Below are 17,747 nucleotides of genomic sequence, written 5' to 3' on the forward strand. Positions count from 1 at the left end.
GAAAGTATCAATTTTGTACTCTGATTATGCCTGCCAAAGAACTGAGTCAAATAAACACATAAAATATGATAGATGAGGGCAATAGGGTAGGAATACCATCACAGTTATTGAGAAAGGTCTAAGAAGTGGGCAAAGGTAGGTGTGTCCTAACCTCCTTTCACCTCCACATACTTCTATCTGGACCTTCAACTCTCCTTTTCCAGTGCAGAGTTGACTTAGAAATAACCTTTTACTATTTCATTCTATTTATAATTTTTATAGCCACATAACCACTAAGGGCTGTGCTACTGAGTGGGTATATGGCAGCAACCCAAGTATCTGGGATTACTAGAAAAATAATTATAAGGACACAGTTAAGTATCAATTTAAGATTTTCATTAACCTTGTCTTTCTACAATGTTGGTTTATCAAATTAGTTCACTCTGAAAAATAGAAAATCCATCATGTTTGTGGAGCTTGGAATTCACCTTCCTTTTCGTTCTATAGGTAAGGAACAGGTCTGGAATACTGTTATTTGATTAAGGTTAAAGTCTAGTTCAGCGGTTCTCAACCTGTGGGTCGCGACCCCTTTGGCGGTCGAACGACCCTTTCACAGGAGTCGCCTAAGACCATCCTGCATATCAGATATTTACATTACGATTCATAACAGTAGCAAAATTACAGTTATGAAGTAGCAACGAAAATAATTTTATGGTTGGAGGTCACAACATGAGGATCTGTTTTAAAGGGCCAGAAGGTTGAGAATCACTGGTCTAGTTAGTCTATTCCACAATCCTCAAAAAAGAACCTGAAATACCAGGCTTTGTTACCCAGAGCATTTAGATACACCAGAGGTTAAATCAACTACTTCGAAGAAGTAAAATGACCCACCTTAAGCCTTGGCCTTTGCTATAAAGTAATTCCTAGGTGAGTCCAACAAAGATGCTATAAGGGGCCCCTTGAGAGGCAAAGAGCCTTTCAACACTATAGTCAGATTTCTTCATTTGGATTCATAAATTACGGGCAAGTGACTTCAACCAGGGCACCCTATGTGTGGGGTCCTAATATAGTGTTACTGGTCATAGCATGAATATTATTTATAAATTTTATACTCTTCAGTACAGGCATTATTTGAAAGAAAAACTCAAACTTGGTTCACAATTAACCTGAAATAAAATAGGGTAGGAAAAGCTGGAGGGTCAAAACACAACAGGAATTGTAGCTGTTTAAAAATTTTTAAAGGCAGGTTTAAATAGATTACCGAGAGTTCAGTTATAACAAGTTGAAAAGATCTGTCTCAAAAAGTATTAACTGGTGTCATAGTTAAAACAAATTGCTAAAATGATGGCATTCTTTTTTAATCTTAGAGAGCTTAACTTACCCAGCTGTGAAATAGAAATGGTAGATTTTCCTATCATAATCTTAAGATAGGTGACAATATACCATATTATTTGGCAACCTGTTAGAAAAAGCTCTCTTATAAAGAGTATAGTAAAATAATAGTAAATAACATTGGTAATTTCACATAAAAATATAAAATCAAATAAAAGCATGGACTCAAACTGATGTTTGTACATCATTGTTCATAATGACACTGTTCACAATAGTTTCAAAGTAGAAACACCTAAATGTCCATTGCCAGGTAAATGGTTAAACAAAATGTGGTTTATACATACAATGAATATTATTCTGCCTCAAAAAGGAATGAAATTTTGATATACACTATATCACGGATGAACCTTGAAAATATTATTCTCAGAAAAACAAATATTGTAAGATTCTGCTTATATGAGAGACCTAGAAGAGTCCAGTTCATAGAGGTAGAAAGTAGAATGATGGTTACCAAGGGCTGCGAGAGGGGGAAATGGGAAGCTAATGGGTATAAAGTTTCAGTTTGGGATGATTAAAAAGTTCTGAGATGCATAGTGGTGATGGTTGAATAAATATGTGAATGTTCTTAATGCCACTAAATTGTATACTTAAACGTGGTTAACGGTATGTATACAATACCACAATAAAAAAAATACATCAAATGAGAAATACTAAGTGGCAAGTTCTTTTATGATCTTGGCTCATATGACACATGCTCAAAAAAATACAACAAAAAAGCAGTATCGGCCACAGCCTTAGAAATATTAATATTCTAATATTCACCATCAAACAAAAACAGACTTGAGTTCATCAACCCACAGCCATTTATCTTGTGTGTTCATTACTAAAATAATTAATGTTCATCATTCAATCAGATTATGAATACTGCATTTACATTAAGCACACGTTCCAACCAACCAGAGAGAAAGACAGAAATTGAAGCAGTGGAATTGTGTCAACACACTGACACAGCAACCATCTGTTGACATTACTGTCCTCTGAATCCAAGGGACCAAAATCATGTGGTAGGGCTGGGAGCTTCACCTTAGTTGTGAAGTCCTACTTTCATGTCATAGGGCACTTCTGGAAGGAAGCTCTGTAATGGCCAGCTCTAAGTACTTGCAGATTTCCTACTAGTCCTACCAGGAAGTCATTCTTGTGTCTCACCTGCATGAGTTCCTGTTATGAGGCCAGGGGGCTGGTGAGTTGAAATCCAGTTCCAGGGAGTGATGTCATCTTGATTGAGCTATGATCCTGGTGACCTGTTCCCCATCCTGGTGTTGTTGCAGCCCTTCAGCTGGGGTTCAGGTTATAAGGGGACCAAAAAGGAAAAGGGGGGAGTAGGATAAGAGAAGAAGGAAAAATGCTTGCACATTTCCTTTGTTTCACACTAAAGCATTTTCTGCTTCCATTGAATTTGATGGGAGGACCTGGCCAATGGCAGGTGGCAGATGCTCTTGGAATAGGGGTGGGCTCTCACACATATCTCAAAAATACAAAGGATTAAAACATACAGAAAGCTTTCATTATTTCTGGTAACTGCTAACTTGGGAATAGTGACTTATTCTCTTTTCTTTGAATAAAGTTAAAAAAAAACATGCATTAACACTTTTAACACATTTGTAAGTTGTAAATAATGCATATCCACAGGACCTATCTTAGCAATATAAAGAAAAAATACAAATGTTTGGAGATGTTCAAATACTCAGATTCTTTCTACACAATGTCAAGTAGATTAGGAGGTCAAATCTGGAAATCCTGTCACTATAAGTAATGAAATAGGATTGCCATTCAATTCCATTTAGAGGAGGTCCTTTAGTTCTTAGTATACCGAGTCAAAAACTAAAATGAAGTCAAGCATAAGACAGAGAAATTGCTAACTTTTCAATATGAATGGAAAAGAAGCCTTTCTTTTAAAAAAAAATGCAATTAAATGAAAGACAGATTTAATTTTTTACCACATTTATTTCACATCATGATTTCTTAGTCCTTATTAAGTTGATACAATTTGGGGACATAAATACTCCCTCTTCCCTTTTTTGTTGCATATGTATTAGTAGGGGCAGGAAGAACAGAATATTACAGAATAGGCCAGGGAAGAGGAAAGATAGTGTCAAAGAGAAAAGAGTGTTTATATGAACCCTTCCATAAGCAGTACCAACCAACCATGTACAAAGTTGACCCCATGAAGTGTTTTCTTTCCATGTGGACTTCTGAAAGCATGAAACAATTTGGGATCATATTCAACATATATTAATTATACAGCATCGTGATGCAAGTTTCCTATCAGACATGCTGAGTATATTCTTTTTTCTCTCACTTTTTAATCTCCACAGATGTCATTATTCATGAAGCACTTTTTATATATTATTCAACAAATATTAATTTGATCATATAAACCAATCTTGGTTAGCAGAAAGCGTGGTTAGCTGCCATGTAAAGGTCCTCCTTTCAAGTAACACTTGATTGTACACTTGGAGTTTCATACCAGAGGAAGTTCTTGATGGGCATTCCTTTCAGTTGGGTTTACGACTCATCTGCAACACTAAGTGTAGTTAAAAAAAGATCACACCTTCATTAAAGGTTTGTACAAAACAGCCTCTTGCAATGTACCGATATCTTGTCCAGGTGGTAACTGTAAGGAATTGTTCTCTTTTAGGCTTTTAATCCTCCATTTCCTCTCAAGGTCTTTATCCCAATGCTTTGGTGCTTGCAAAGAAACCAAGGCTGCGCTGCCTCTGTGCTGGGGATGCCTGCCCAGAGAAGGTCAGAATGCATGCAAATAACCTGCATTATGTTCATCTCATCAGTTCTGCCCAATCCACAGGAGTAAAAAATGGGTGCGATTTGATATCTTCAACACCAGCAACTCCAGCACCAAGACGCTCCACAGGATTGAACTGTAAGAGCTAAGAAAGAGGATTTAGTGACTAACAGGAATCCAATGAGCAAATTAAAGGAAAGCAAAATATATGAAAGGAAAGTACTTGTAAATTCAACCCCAGCAACAAATGAACATAATAGCCAATTGACTATCTTTTCTTGAAAGGGAGCTGTGTCTAACGTCACTCTAGTGGTGGCTCTTCAACTGATTTGAAACATGACCTTGAGTGGCTCACTTTGTTTCTCTCATCCTCATATAGTTATACTTGTGAATTTCCAATTCCAAAAGTACAGTGTGACATTAATTTGATATTGCACCAAATTCCGAGAGGTCCGTTACTCCTTTCATGATGTGAAAGGTTGGGCGGCACAGTAAGTCTTTCAACCCCTAGTGGATTATACGTGTACTGGGTCTAAACTTTACCTAAAGTCTGAATTGGCCAATTCGTATTCCAAAATTGTTTTCCTTGGAATAGCTGACTCACATAGAATAATTTGCTCCAATGAGTAAAACGTATTTTGACTTATTCAGTATTAGAATTTATGTATAAGTTAATAATATTATATGCAACAGAATTGTTGAGTGTGGGAAAATACAAGCAGTCATATACAATTATTGTAGACCATAGGCATGCTGGAAGAATGTGTTTTGAGACATTCACACATCCTCAAATTTTTGTTTCAACAGCTTTACCAAGGAATAATTTATATAGTATAAAATTCACCTATTGTATATGTACAATTCAATGATTCTTAGTAAAGTTAGAGTTGTGAAACCATTACTACTATTCAGTTTTAGAACACTTTGATCAACCTAAAAAGTTTCTTCATGCTGTTTACAGATAATCCTCACTTCTATCCCCAGCCCTAGACAACCACTGATCTGTGTTCTGTCTGTAAACTCAGCCTTAGTGGATATTTCATGTAAATGGAATCATAAAATACGTTGTCTTTTGCAGCTGCTTTCTTTCACTTTGCATAATATTTTTGAGAGTCATCCATGTTATAACAGGTATCAACAATCCGTTCCCTTTATTTCTGAACAGTATTCCACTGTTGGCTGTAACACATTTTGTTAATCTAGTCATCAGGTTAATGGACTTGTGACTTTCCAGGTTGAGACCAATGAATACAATTGCTGTTAACATTTGTGTATATGTCTCCTTGTGGACTTTCATTTCTCTTATGGGCATTCCTAGACGTGCAATCCCAGAGTCATGTGGTAAGTTCATGTTTAGCTTTTACTGCCGAACTTTTCTAAAGTAATTATACCATTTTATATTCCCATCAGTTTCTCTACATCCTTACCAATACTTCCTAGCATCTATCATTTTTATTATAGCCCTTCTAGTGGGTATTAGTGGTATCTTATTATAGTTTTAATTTGTATTCCCTAATGACTAGTGATGGTGAGTATTTTTCATGTCCTTATTAGCATTTCATATAGCTTCCTTGGTAAATCTTCATCCATGTTTATATTGAGTTGTCTGCTTGTTGAGTTTTTAAGAGTTCTTTATACATTCTGAATACAAGTCCACTAACAGTTATATGATTTGCAAACATTTTCTCCCAGTCTGTGGCTTGTCTCTTCCTTTTCTTACTAATGTCTTCAAGTATAAAAGTTTTTTATTTTAATGAAGCCCACGTTATCGATTTTTCTTTTTGTTATCATGTCTAATAACTCTTTTTCTAATCCAAGGTTATGAAGATTTTTCAGTTTTCTTCTACAATTTTTATAGTTTGCGCTGCCATAGGTCTATGAGCTATTTTGAGTTAATTTTTACATATGATATGAAGGGTCTTAGTTCATTTTGGTTTTACATGTGAATATTTTATTTTCCCAGCACCGTTTATTGAAAAGACCTTTTCAGCATCAAATTATCTTGGCATCTTTAGTGAAAATCAATTGACAATCATGTATGGGTTTATTTCTGAACTCTCAATTTCATTCCATTGATTTATATGCCTGTCTTTGCTCTAATAACACAATAAGTAAGTAATTACTGTGGCTTTATACTGACTGGAAATCAGGTAGTATGAGTCCTCCAACTCTGTTCTCTTTAAGATTATTTTGCAGCTTTGCACAGTGGCATTATCGTAGCCAATGAGGTTTATCCAAGGCACTATTATTGCTAATTGAAAACTTAAAAGATTATTTAGGACAGTCTAGGTCCCTTGCCTTTTCATGTACATTTTTGAATCAGCTAAAGGTTTCCTAATTTTGCTGATCTTTTCAATGAACCAACTTGTAAATACCTTGATTTTTCTCTTATTTTTCTCTTTTCTATTTCATTGATTTCTGCTTCCTTTTTTCTGCTTGCTTTAGGTGTACTTTTATAGTTTCTGCTTCTTAAGGTGCAAGGTAAGATTTTTACTTGAGATCTTCTTTTCTGACATAGGTATTTAAAGCCATAAAGTTTCCTCAAAACCTATTTTAGTTGCATCCTATAAATTTTTATATATTGTACATTAGTATTTGCTTTTAGTTCATTAAGAACATTTTCCAGCTTCTCTTGGGATTTTTTTCCTTTGACTCATAGGTTATATGAGTCATAGGTGTGTTGTTTAATTTCCAAATATTTTTTAAAATGTTTTTATTGATTTCAGAGAGAAAGAGAGAGGGAGAGATAGAAACATCAATGATGAGAGAGAATCACTGATAGGCTGACTCCTGCACAGTCCACACTGGGGACCGAGCCCGAAACCGTGCATGTGCCCTGACTGGGAAATAAACCATGACCTCCTGGTTCATAGGTCAATGCTCAACCACTGAGCCACACCAGCCCAGCATAAAATATCAAATATTGGTAAAAATTAACTATGACTATCACATATATTTTACGATTTCAGGAAAATGTAAGTTCTTCCTTCTTTGTTACAATTGGCTTGTCCACCCTCATTCTTTCTAAAGCATGACCTCATTATGAAATTCCAATAGAGGTTCATATTTTCATTTTACTGAAGTCAATTTACTTAGTTCATGGATTCTTCTATAAATTTGCAAGTATAAATCTATAGGCAAAAGTATAATTGTTTTACTCATGACTATCCTGTTTATTCTGCCATTTTAAATACTATACCAGGCCACAAGAGAGATCGTGCAAAGATTCCATTGCTTAAGCGAATATGTCAACCAGTGGCAAATCCAAAATAATCTTTCAATTGACAAAGCAACTGTGTCATAGTTAACCAAACTATGCTCTGAGGGTTCGTAAAATATAACTATCTTCTTAAAAAACTGCATTTACTATGTTTACTTTAGTACCAATGCCTTGACTAAGATGACTGAACCATGGATTTTATGAAAGCTAGGAAGAAAGCAAGAAGGTGACAGACCAAAGAGGGGAAATCTCCCCAAAGCAGAATAATTGTTTCCATATAAATCATTTTGTGGGGGTTTTTTTTAAATGGCCTCTATGACCTGTGAGGTAGTGGAAGAGGAAAGTCAAAGTGACAAATGGCTAATCATGCCAAGAGACCCCTCTTCCCTTTCCTGATGATGTTTCCCCGACCTGAGTGGTAGTTTCCTTAGGCAGGCAATGACAGAATGCTGATTTACGATATAAGCGGTAAGTATCCGCATTTGGGGATTTAACATACCTTCAGCCTAGACTCCTTTACAACTCCTTTATAATTTCTAATAAAAATGGGAGCAACAGACCTTTATAAATTAATGCGGGGAATTCTATTCTAGATGTTATACAGGGTGAGGCAAAAGTAGGTTTATAGCTATGAGTAGGTAAAACAGTTTATTCTTGTATTATTAGTTATTAATTATTGCATTATTTTCCATAGAACTGTAAACCTACTTTTGCCCCACACTATATAATAATGACTATTTCTTTAAGGAAGAGAAACAAAAATTGGCAGTTGCTAGCCTTCTTTAAATTATTTACCAAAAAAACTCATTTTAAATTTACCTTTTTGTGCCACAACAAATAAGATGAAATCAAGTGAGTGTCCTTTTCCCATTGAAATTAAATGTTTTATATATCTTTGCATTAACTCTTACTAGTAGTTCTTTTGCAAAATGCTTAGGGTATTCTCATCTCAGTATTTCCAACCTGATTATGTTGCTTTATATTTTCAGGATCTTCATGAAGTACATTTCTGATTCTTTCACTCTTCTGTACAAAAATCTCCTGTTTTTTTCTAAATTAAATATTATCACTCTACCAGGTGATACTGATAATAGAACCCCATGAGAGAATCCCAACTTATCTTTCCACACTCATCACTATATTCATCCCTCCACTTTAGATAAACCGAATTGAGTCTTTCAGACTTTTTTATTTATTCCACCTAGCTACTTCTTCCACATCCCACCTTGTCATGCTGAAAACCTAAGGCTCCACAAAAATAACACCCACTACACAAAATTTTCCTAATACTACCACTGTATCAACAATAACCCCTCTGTATTTTCACTTGCCAAAGTATTCTTTCAACCTATTTGGCAGCCTTTATCACATCCACCTGCGACACAGTTTTTTATGTCTTACCTTTACAGCTTAGAGCACTATGCCTTGCCTACATTTGTTGAATGAAACCAAAGTCATTCTTCAAGAGGATACTAGGTATTTCTCTTCTTAATATGTTATATTAGCCCTCCCTTTTCTTTTAAAAAAGTTCATTTTCCCTGATTAAAAAAAATAATTCATGTTTCATTAAACAAAAACTTTAGTTCTTATGTTTTTCAAATAGCCTTTCCCTTTGTGTTTTTCATAAAAGTGTACAGATCCCAGGCCTGACAGTTATTGCGGATTTGCTGTGAGCCTATCATACCACAACACTGACAACCCTCAGTGTACTCACCAAATCCGTTATTCAAAACTAGAGGAGCATTTTAAATGTAGGGAATCAAGTTAAGAAGCTCACCAGAGTTTCAAGCCTCCCTCTGGAATACTAAACTTGAATTATCAACTATCTTTTTCTTCAAAGCCATCAAAAAATGCACTGACACCAATGCCCAAGTTCCATCAATGGATGAAGCTAACTAAGAATGATCTAACTGGGCAAGATTTTCTAACACCACATCTCCCCTATGCAACCTGAGGAGCCCATTTCTAAGTTTATAAATATGAATTAAAGATCGAAAATAGCTATTCATAAATAGTTACAAAATGTAATAGCAAAAATAGAGCAGCTCCAGACAAGCTAAACGCAATTCTTAAAAAGGTACACCTATATAAATATATGGAACTAGAGGCCCAGTGCACAAAATTCATGAATGGGTAGGGTCCCTAGCGGCCGCTGGCCAGGGCCTTCTTTCATTCCACACCACCCCCTGGTCGTCAGCGCACATCATAGTGAGCGATCAAACTCCCAGTCGGTTGAACTCCTGAGGGGACACTTTGCATATTAGGCTTATATATAATAGATAGATAGATAGATAGATAGATAGATTGACTAAATATTAGCCTAGATTTTTAAGAGAAAAAATTTTAATACCAATAAGCTCACCAATACTTAGATAATAGCATAAACCTGAAGATACACAGTATTAGTTCTGAATTTGCAATCAGTAATGGGTCTTTCTTGCCCAAAATTAATTTCTTTAAGGTTTTGGAGCTGCAGGCTCTGCTAATTTGCATGTTTGACACACTTGGCCAATAGGTCAATTAAATTACCTGTTGAATGAGTGAGCGAGCCTCTTCAGAGACACATTCTGGCATGTTCAAAGTAGTGTGAGTAGTTATTCCTGCTGGATGGCACTCAACCAGAGTCTGAAACAATCAATCAGGTACACTTCTTACCCAGAATTTATGGACAGTGAGTGCAGAGAACTCAGCAATGGTCTTAACTGGAGGTGTAGTAATCAGCAGTGCCACCTAAGCAGTTTAAGACGAGGGCTCTAAGCCTATAGAACTTCTAACTGGAATGAAGGCAATCAGATAAATCACATCATAAGCTTATGCTTCTAGCCCTTTTACCTTAGTTATAAAGTGGCTCATAAGTAGAAGAGCTTATATTTATACATAAAAACTAAAAAGGGACTTTAGATAACTCTAAAAAATTTTAATGTATTAAAAACCTTCAAAATTAATAATATATATGTACATATATGTATATGTGGCACATTATGGTTTAAATGTATGTATAGGTGGTTTGTAAATTCCACAACTATCTTGGGAATTCTATATTATCTACATATTTAAGGTAGAGGACTACTTATAAAACTGACTGTTCCTCTGTTTTCTTCCCAGGAGGCAATCTGCACAGTACTGTATTAAAGTCTACTAACCTCAAATATCTTACTTAAAAGTTATTGATCAGAGAGAGCATAAATTCTGTCCTAAAGCTAGAACAAATAGGAAAAAATTATAGTATTGAGAAAAAAGAGGTTACCATTTATATCTACATTAATTTTCTTTAAAATGAGAATTCCCTCCTGATTTCAGACAAAATGTTTAAAACGTCTAAAGAATTCTAATACATCCTGATATGAACCTTACAGATTTAACTCTATTTAAAAGGGAATCATAGAAAATAAAGAGAAAAAGTGGTTAGTCTTATACCAGTCTCTTACTGTGTACTGACATTGTGACATACAGAGTTTTACCATCGATTTATTCAGTGCAATACAACTCTATTTTTTTATCTGAAATCTTGATAAATTTACTGCACATATATATCTCAAAGTGGTTTTTTTTTACCTAGTCTCTGATCTAAAAATTACAGGCAAAGGCTAAATGGTCTCAATTTGAAATCAAGGTAGCATCTGGGTAAACTTATTAAGCGTCCAGGTCACTGCTTACCTTGCCAGTGAGAAGTTCAAAGAGGACAGCACCCAAACTCCACCAATCACAGGCTTCAGTTTCTTCAGTGATTGCTCCAACCTCTAAACACACCAAAAAAGGTTGATATTAAAATTCCAAAGGTCAATTAAACTTTCAAAATTAACATGTATTAGCAAGGTGACCTTTTTAATGCTGAGAGAGCAAATACTAAATACTACTGGGCTTTCAAAATCCCTGAAAGTTACTTATCCCTTTTGATCACCTACTGTGGTTGCATTTTTTTTTTTTTTTGACGCAGTCATATATTAAATGGAGACATTTTTTCTTTAGTTGATAGAGGGACACCTTCAAGATACTATACTTAAAAGTTACATGAATATACTGTATCAGCATTTTGCTTAATTTTTCAAATTTGAGAAAGTGTAGCCAACTCTACCTAAGAGGTCATATTTTGATTTAAAAACAAAGACTCTACTTTCAGAAGGAACTGCAAAAATCATTTAAAGCAGTATTAATTATCCTTGTACAGAATAGAAACCAGAGAGGTGACACGCCTTGTCCAATGTCACATAGTAAATCAGTAACAGAACTAAGACCTAGTTCATAGTATCATCCTTCTATATAATTGTTTTCAACTAAAGAAGGAGCATGTGCAATGCAGATTTACCCACTTTGTTATCACAAGTACAGAGAGATATGTTGTTTTAAGCCACAACTGAAACTATTGGCTAAGATAAGAGATTTTAGAGTGTCTACAAATTACAATTTTATCTGTGTTAATCCCTCTCTCATCAGCACAAGTTCCTTAAATGTAATAGGAATTCTCAGGTGTCATCTTTCAGGTTTCTCCACAAGTCTGCAAAAACTCCTCATTTCACCATTTCTGAGGCTTTTAGCCCTTAAGTCATGTTTGATGTATTTTTACCCTTTCCTAATGACATTCAATTAGTTGCAAAGCCAAACACACACACACACACACACACACACACACACACACGTATCTGTATATATATAGGCACATCCTTATGATGGAATACTACTACATAAGTATAGGGAGCGGTTCTAGAGTTAAGCCTCAGATTGACCTGTGACAGAGCCACAAACAAGTCCCAGCTTAGAGGGCAGAGCCCTCTTAGCATAATTAAGCTTGACCTTATGGCCACCCCCTAGATCCTTCCTGGGTAGCTAATGGGCTGTGGGAGGTGCTTAAGTGCTGCCAAAACAAGTGAAACTCAGAAGAACATTGTAACTATGTTGACCACTACCTTGTTTTTCTCTGACTATAAAATAACGCCTCAGCTTGCTGGATGGATACTTCCCTGTGGCCTCATCCAGGCACAGGAGATCCACCGAGCCCCAGCTATATTCTCTTTGTCTTTTCTTTAATCTTTCACTGCCCCTCTTCAGGCTCACTGAACCCTTGACTGTGCTGGCACGGCACACATAAGCATTTAAAATGATATATTTGTGCAAAGTTTAAGTATATAAGTCAACGTCTGAATATAGTAAATTTTAAAAAAACAATAGAGTTCTAATTTTAAAATTATGTTTTTTTTTAAAGATTGGTGAAAAAATATGACAAAATGTTTTACTGGTTTACCTCTGTGGTAGTAAGAGTTTTACTTTCATTCCATGCTTGTTAGCCTACATGAATATCCAAGTGGTACAATTTTATTTTATTTTTTAAAATATATCTTTATTGATTTCAGAGAGGAAAGGAGAAGGAGAGAGAGAGAAATATCAATGATGATAGAGAATCATTGATCAGCTGCCTCCTGCACGCCCCTACTGGCGATTGAGCCCACAACCCTGGCATGTGCCCTGACCACACTCAACCACTGAGCAACACTAGCCAGGCCAAGTGGTACAATTTTAAATGTATAACCAGATGACATGAAAACATTCAGGCTTGTTGGAGCAGGGACAACAAAGCTACATGTAGGTCAATCCTGCCCAAGACTCTGCTGGCTACATGGTTTCCCCCACAATTTGAATGCTGTTATACATTTCAGAGCAATCGACTAGGAATCAGAAGCCCTGGACTAAGAGCTTTGAGGAATTCACTTGATCTCATTCATAATATGAAGGTTAGATCTGAGGGTCTCCATGTTAAATTTAGCTCTACATTCTATAGTTTGGACACTCAAGGATTTCCTAAAATAGTGATTTTCTTTAAGAAAAATACATTGGGGCTCTCATTCATAGTGCTTATAGTATCCCTCCCAGATTCAAATACACTGCCCCACACCCATTCCCAAGCCTCCCATTGCACAGTTCCTTCCAGGTTAAGCAGTCAATGCATCCTCTTCCTATTCAAAATTCTGAAATGGCTTCTCATTGACCATTAAGTAACATTCACATGTCTAACTTAAATAGGCATGTATACAATCAGGCTTCCACAATGAGGTCTCACCCTATTAGAGTCATTCAACCAGCATACATAAACAGCACAAACTAGACACTACGCTAGGCACTAGGCACTATCCCTCCACAGAATTCCATGTGCTGGCCACATGCTAAATAATGTGAAACTAAAATCACTTTTCCCAATGGCATATTTTGTGGCTTTGTCTTTTAGTGTTTTTGCTCAAGAATTTAAGTCATTCCATTTTCTTTAATCGTACAGCAAGCAGTACATATCTCTTAGTTTTATAATAAATTATATCTGTTCACTAGTCAAGATCCAAAATCACTGGTCAGTCATCTCTTTTGAATATGCTACCAATAAGTCTCACGTTCTGTGTTGCTGTGCTCACAGTAGGCACACACTGCAATAATGATCACTGCAACACTAAAATAGCAGTTAACATTTACTGACTACTTACTATATGTAAGGAACTATGTCTAATATTTTGCATGCATCATTTAACATTTCCAAGCAACTTTATGGAAACCTTATTTGGGTAGGGTGGCTTTGGAGACTATAGTAACTGGGTGCCCTGGGAAAAGAGGAACATCTGACCCAATCAGAAGTGGAAATTAATAAGATGGTTTTATAGGATCTAACATGCCCTGAAAAGCTCTAGACTAAAGCCATACGCCAACTCTGCTCAGAAAGGTTTCCTGTTAGGATTGAGCAGAGGGTCATTGAGATAAGGCTCCATAATGTATCAATGGCTAGCAATTTATAAAGCCCCTTTTAAATTCAGCCAAAGGTCCAAGTGCCATTACCAGTGCAGCCTACTAGACCATCAAAAGGGCTATGTTATGCTAGTTTCACATATCACTGCTGGGATTAGGAGGGGTCCGGGGGTGAGAGGGTGAGAATGAAATGTGTGTGTGTGTGTGTGTTGGGGCGCGGGGGGGGGGGGGGGGGGGGGTGGAGGTACTTGAAACTACCAAATAAGCACAGTTACATCTTCCTTAGCATAAAGCTTTTTATCAGTGTGGAAGGGGGCTGGATATTGTTTTACCATTAAAAGAAACAGAGATCTATTATGGAACAGAATGTAAAATTTACATGGATTTGCAAGATAAAAGACTTCAAAGGGACTTCAGGATCATATTTCACTAGTCCCCTGGGGTACCCATTTCATATTGCCTCTACAGTCAGAAGTACTTGGGTAGAAAAGTTTGAGAGGCACTTCAGGAGACAGACAAGGTATATTCCTTTATTGATTTCTGTGAACTTGCTCAACTAAGGAGTCTGAGAACTGGGTTCATTGGTTTTATCTGCTTTGAAATCCCTCGCAATCTTCTGCCAGAGTCCTTAAACAGGTAGATAATGACCAACACACTGCATCGAATGTGAACTGCTACAGTGTCTGAATATTCCCTATTAGCATATTATTATACATTAGCCCTAATTCTAATTCTTAGATTAAAATTGTAAAGATATACCGTGAAATTGAATTGCCAAAAAGAAGCCTGAGGCTGTGTGGCTGTCAAAAGCACTTCTCTAAAACTGCTTTACTTGCAAAATCTATATAAAAAGTTTAAGCATAAACCAAGAATACTGATTTATATATAAAGCTAAACGATAGCTACTACAAACACCAGGTGAATAGTCAGTAGATGTGCCTAACTTCAAAAGTAGAAAACTTATAGAAATAAAGACCAAATAAGTTTGTGAAGCTATTTTCAGAATATGGTGAAGCTGAGAAATCCCTTTAAACTCCTACCTTACATTTTTTAAATCTTAAAAAAAAAAAGGCAGAAACATTTTGAAGGATAAATTCTACCACTGTTTACACTGTTTTCTCTATCCTCAAAATATTTTTCTTATAAAACCCAAGTGTTAAGTTTCCATGCATGCCCCCTTCACCCCTACTACATTCTATATTTGCAATGTCCAGTGGCCGTATTCTACACAAGTGCAGCAAGTACAAAGTGATTAGGGGGGAATAAACTATTCCCTAAGAAAACAAACAAGGTGTCAGATTTTTCCCACAAAACCTCAAAAAAAGATGGTGATATCAAAGAATCCTAGATATTCTTCTTTCTGAGTCAAAGAAATGTATTGATTGACAGGGCTCGAGCTATGCTGCTCTGTGAGCCTGGCTCGGCGTGGTACTAAGCTTCTTGGAAAATGAGAACAGCCAGACCTCTAGCATTCTTCCTACCTGTAATTTTATGATCCTGAAAATGTTTTCAAAAGTACTCGTGAGCCTTTCTCATAACTTTTCCCCCCTCCATTAACATAAGATGCCCAAAGAGTGGGATTATGCTAAAATGAGCTAGCAATGCTCAATTTTCCTCTTTCTCCTTTCTAGACCCAACCACTATTCCTTTTCTCTAAGAGACCTGGTAGCAAGTGAAATGAATCAGTTTCACTAAACCTAACTGTTACCATCTTTCAATGTAATGGAGACAGAATCAGCTCCAGGTTGGATTTTCAATCATCTAGAATTTTAAGGAAATCTAATATGTGAGATCAGTTCAGTAAAATTCTAGAACTCTCCCTTTAGCACAATTATCATATTCTAACACAACACAGAATCTTACTGATTCATACTCTTATTTCACAAGTGAATAAACAAGTTCAGGTTAACAATAAAGCTATCGCAACGTAAAATGTACTTTGACTACATCGATTTTACTCATGTTCAACATCATAGAACACTCTTCAACAAGCCAAGGTATTTTTCAGAAAAAATGATGCTGCCTTGATAACCCATGTTGTGGAAGAGCTTGCTAAAACATAGGAGAGTTTTATAGTCTTTACTAGAGGCCCGGTGCATGAAATTCATGCACTGAAGGGTGGGGGTCCCTCAGCCCAGCCTGCCCCCCTCACAGTCCAGGAGCCCTCAGGGGATATCCTACTGACTGCTTAGGCCCGCCCTCCATCTGGCCACGGAGGCTCGGAGCAGGCGCCCCATGTGTATATGTGTGTGTCCGCTGGGGGCCTGCCCCCAGCCACTCCGCGGAGCAGGCACCCCGTGTGTGTGTGTGTGTGTGTGTGTGTATGTGTGTGTGTGTGTGTGTCCGTCTGGGGCCTGCCCCCAGCCCCGTTGGAGGCGCAGAGCAGGAGCTGCATGTGTGTGTGTGTGTGTGTATGTGTGTGTGTGTGTGTGTGTGTGTATGTTTGTCAGCTGGGGGCCTGCCCCCAGCCACGCTGTGGAGGCTCGGAGCAGTTGCCCCTCTGTGTTGATCTCTCAGGCTCTGGGCCGCGCCTGTGTGTGGTTCTCTCAGGCTCGGGGCCGCGCCCAGCCCCTCCTTCTGAGCTAGTCATGACCATTACAGAGTCCCAGCCTCATCTGCATATTACCTTTTAGATAGATAGATAGATAGATAGATAGATAATCAGAGTTTACTGAGTCTCCCTCCTATAGCCAAAAATAATCATGTTAACCTGACCCCAAAACCCGTAACTATAATAAGCCTCACTCCTGTAAAGTAAAGGAGTATAAAAACAGCTTGCACTCAGGAAACCCTAAAATGTCTGTATCTGTGTAAGAAGTGAAGGGAAAAAACAAAGTATCCGCCCAGACTTGAGGAAGTAGGAAAGACATGGGACAGACCACGTGCTCTCAGCACTACTGACCATACAGGGTATCCACAGGTTCAGGCCCTGCCTGTTAGGACTACATGATTTAAATTATATACATTTGTCAAAAGACGTGACTCAAAAATAACCAAAGATAATATTAAAACTATGCTGGAAATGTTATAGAAAATGGAAAAAGCTAGAAAATGCATCTCAAGCTTTAAATACTAACCTTTCTACAAAGCTTTATAAAGAAGAATTATCTCACATTTCAAGCAACAGTGGTGCCCTCAGCATCCCAAACTCAGGACTCACTCTTTAAGAGACATTCCTGTTACAATGTGGGATAAATCAGGGAACCTGGTGGCACAAAGGCAGTCCTTGATGGTTTGTCCAGGTATTCCTACCAACTGGTGACATCACTTGATTCTGTTCCCTGGTGCTTCTTCTAAGGGAGACACACAGGTCCTCTCATCCTTCCCCTTACTTCTACTAATAATAACAATACAGTTGCCCACACCCATCCCAAAAATCTCCAGAGACAATTCTACAGCCTCCATCAGGCAGTATGTTCTGTTGCTATCTTCCTTCCAGTACATGGTAGAACATATAGGAAGTTCAGAATTTTCTTAGACAAGAATTTCCCGTATAAAGAAATTCTATTTTGCTCTGGCTGGTTTGGCTCAGTGAATAGAGCATCAGCCTGTGGACTGAGGGGTCCCGAGTTCGGTTCCGGCCAAGGGCATGTACTTTGGTTGCAGGCACATCCCCGGTAGGAGGTGTGCAGGAGGCAGCTGATCGATGTTTCTCTCTCATCAATGTTTCTAACTCTCTATCCCTCTCTCTTC

The 17,747-nt window shown here is 37.2% G+C and overlaps 1 protein-coding gene and 1 non-coding gene across 4 annotated transcripts in view; one reads left to right on the forward strand and one right to left on the reverse strand.

The window, feature by feature from the left end:
- Nucleotides 1–3,295: 3,295 nt before the first annotated feature.
- RPS6KC1 (ribosomal protein S6 kinase C1) overlaps nt 3,296–17,747 on the reverse strand; it is a 133,669-nt gene continuing 119,217 nt past the window's right edge. For all 3 annotated transcript variants that reach the window (XM_070397688.1, XM_070397687.1, XM_070397689.1), the window contains 3 exons: nt 10,992–11,074; nt 9,864–9,959; nt 3,296–4,259 (listed from right to left, as the gene is read on the reverse strand). In XM_070397688.1, the coding sequence (XP_070253789.1) occupies nt 4,149–4,259; nt 9,864–9,959; nt 10,992–11,074 (290 nt within the window). In that variant the 3' untranslated portion in view covers nt 3,296–4,148. The remainder of the gene's footprint in view (nt 4,260–9,863; nt 9,960–10,991; nt 11,075–17,747) is intronic.
- LOC138996526 (U4 spliceosomal RNA) lies at nt 6,309–6,446 on the forward strand. The gene has a single exon (XR_011468807.1). It is a non-coding gene; the product is annotated as a U4 spliceosomal RNA (small nuclear RNA).

This window comes from Myotis yumanensis, unplaced genomic scaffold (assembly GCF_028538775.1).
Source record: "Myotis yumanensis isolate MYYU_CA2020_CCGP unplaced genomic scaffold, mMyoYum1.0.hap1 SCAF_17, whole genome shotgun sequence".
Taxonomy (NCBI): domain Eukaryota; kingdom Metazoa; phylum Chordata; class Mammalia; order Chiroptera; family Vespertilionidae; genus Myotis; species Myotis yumanensis.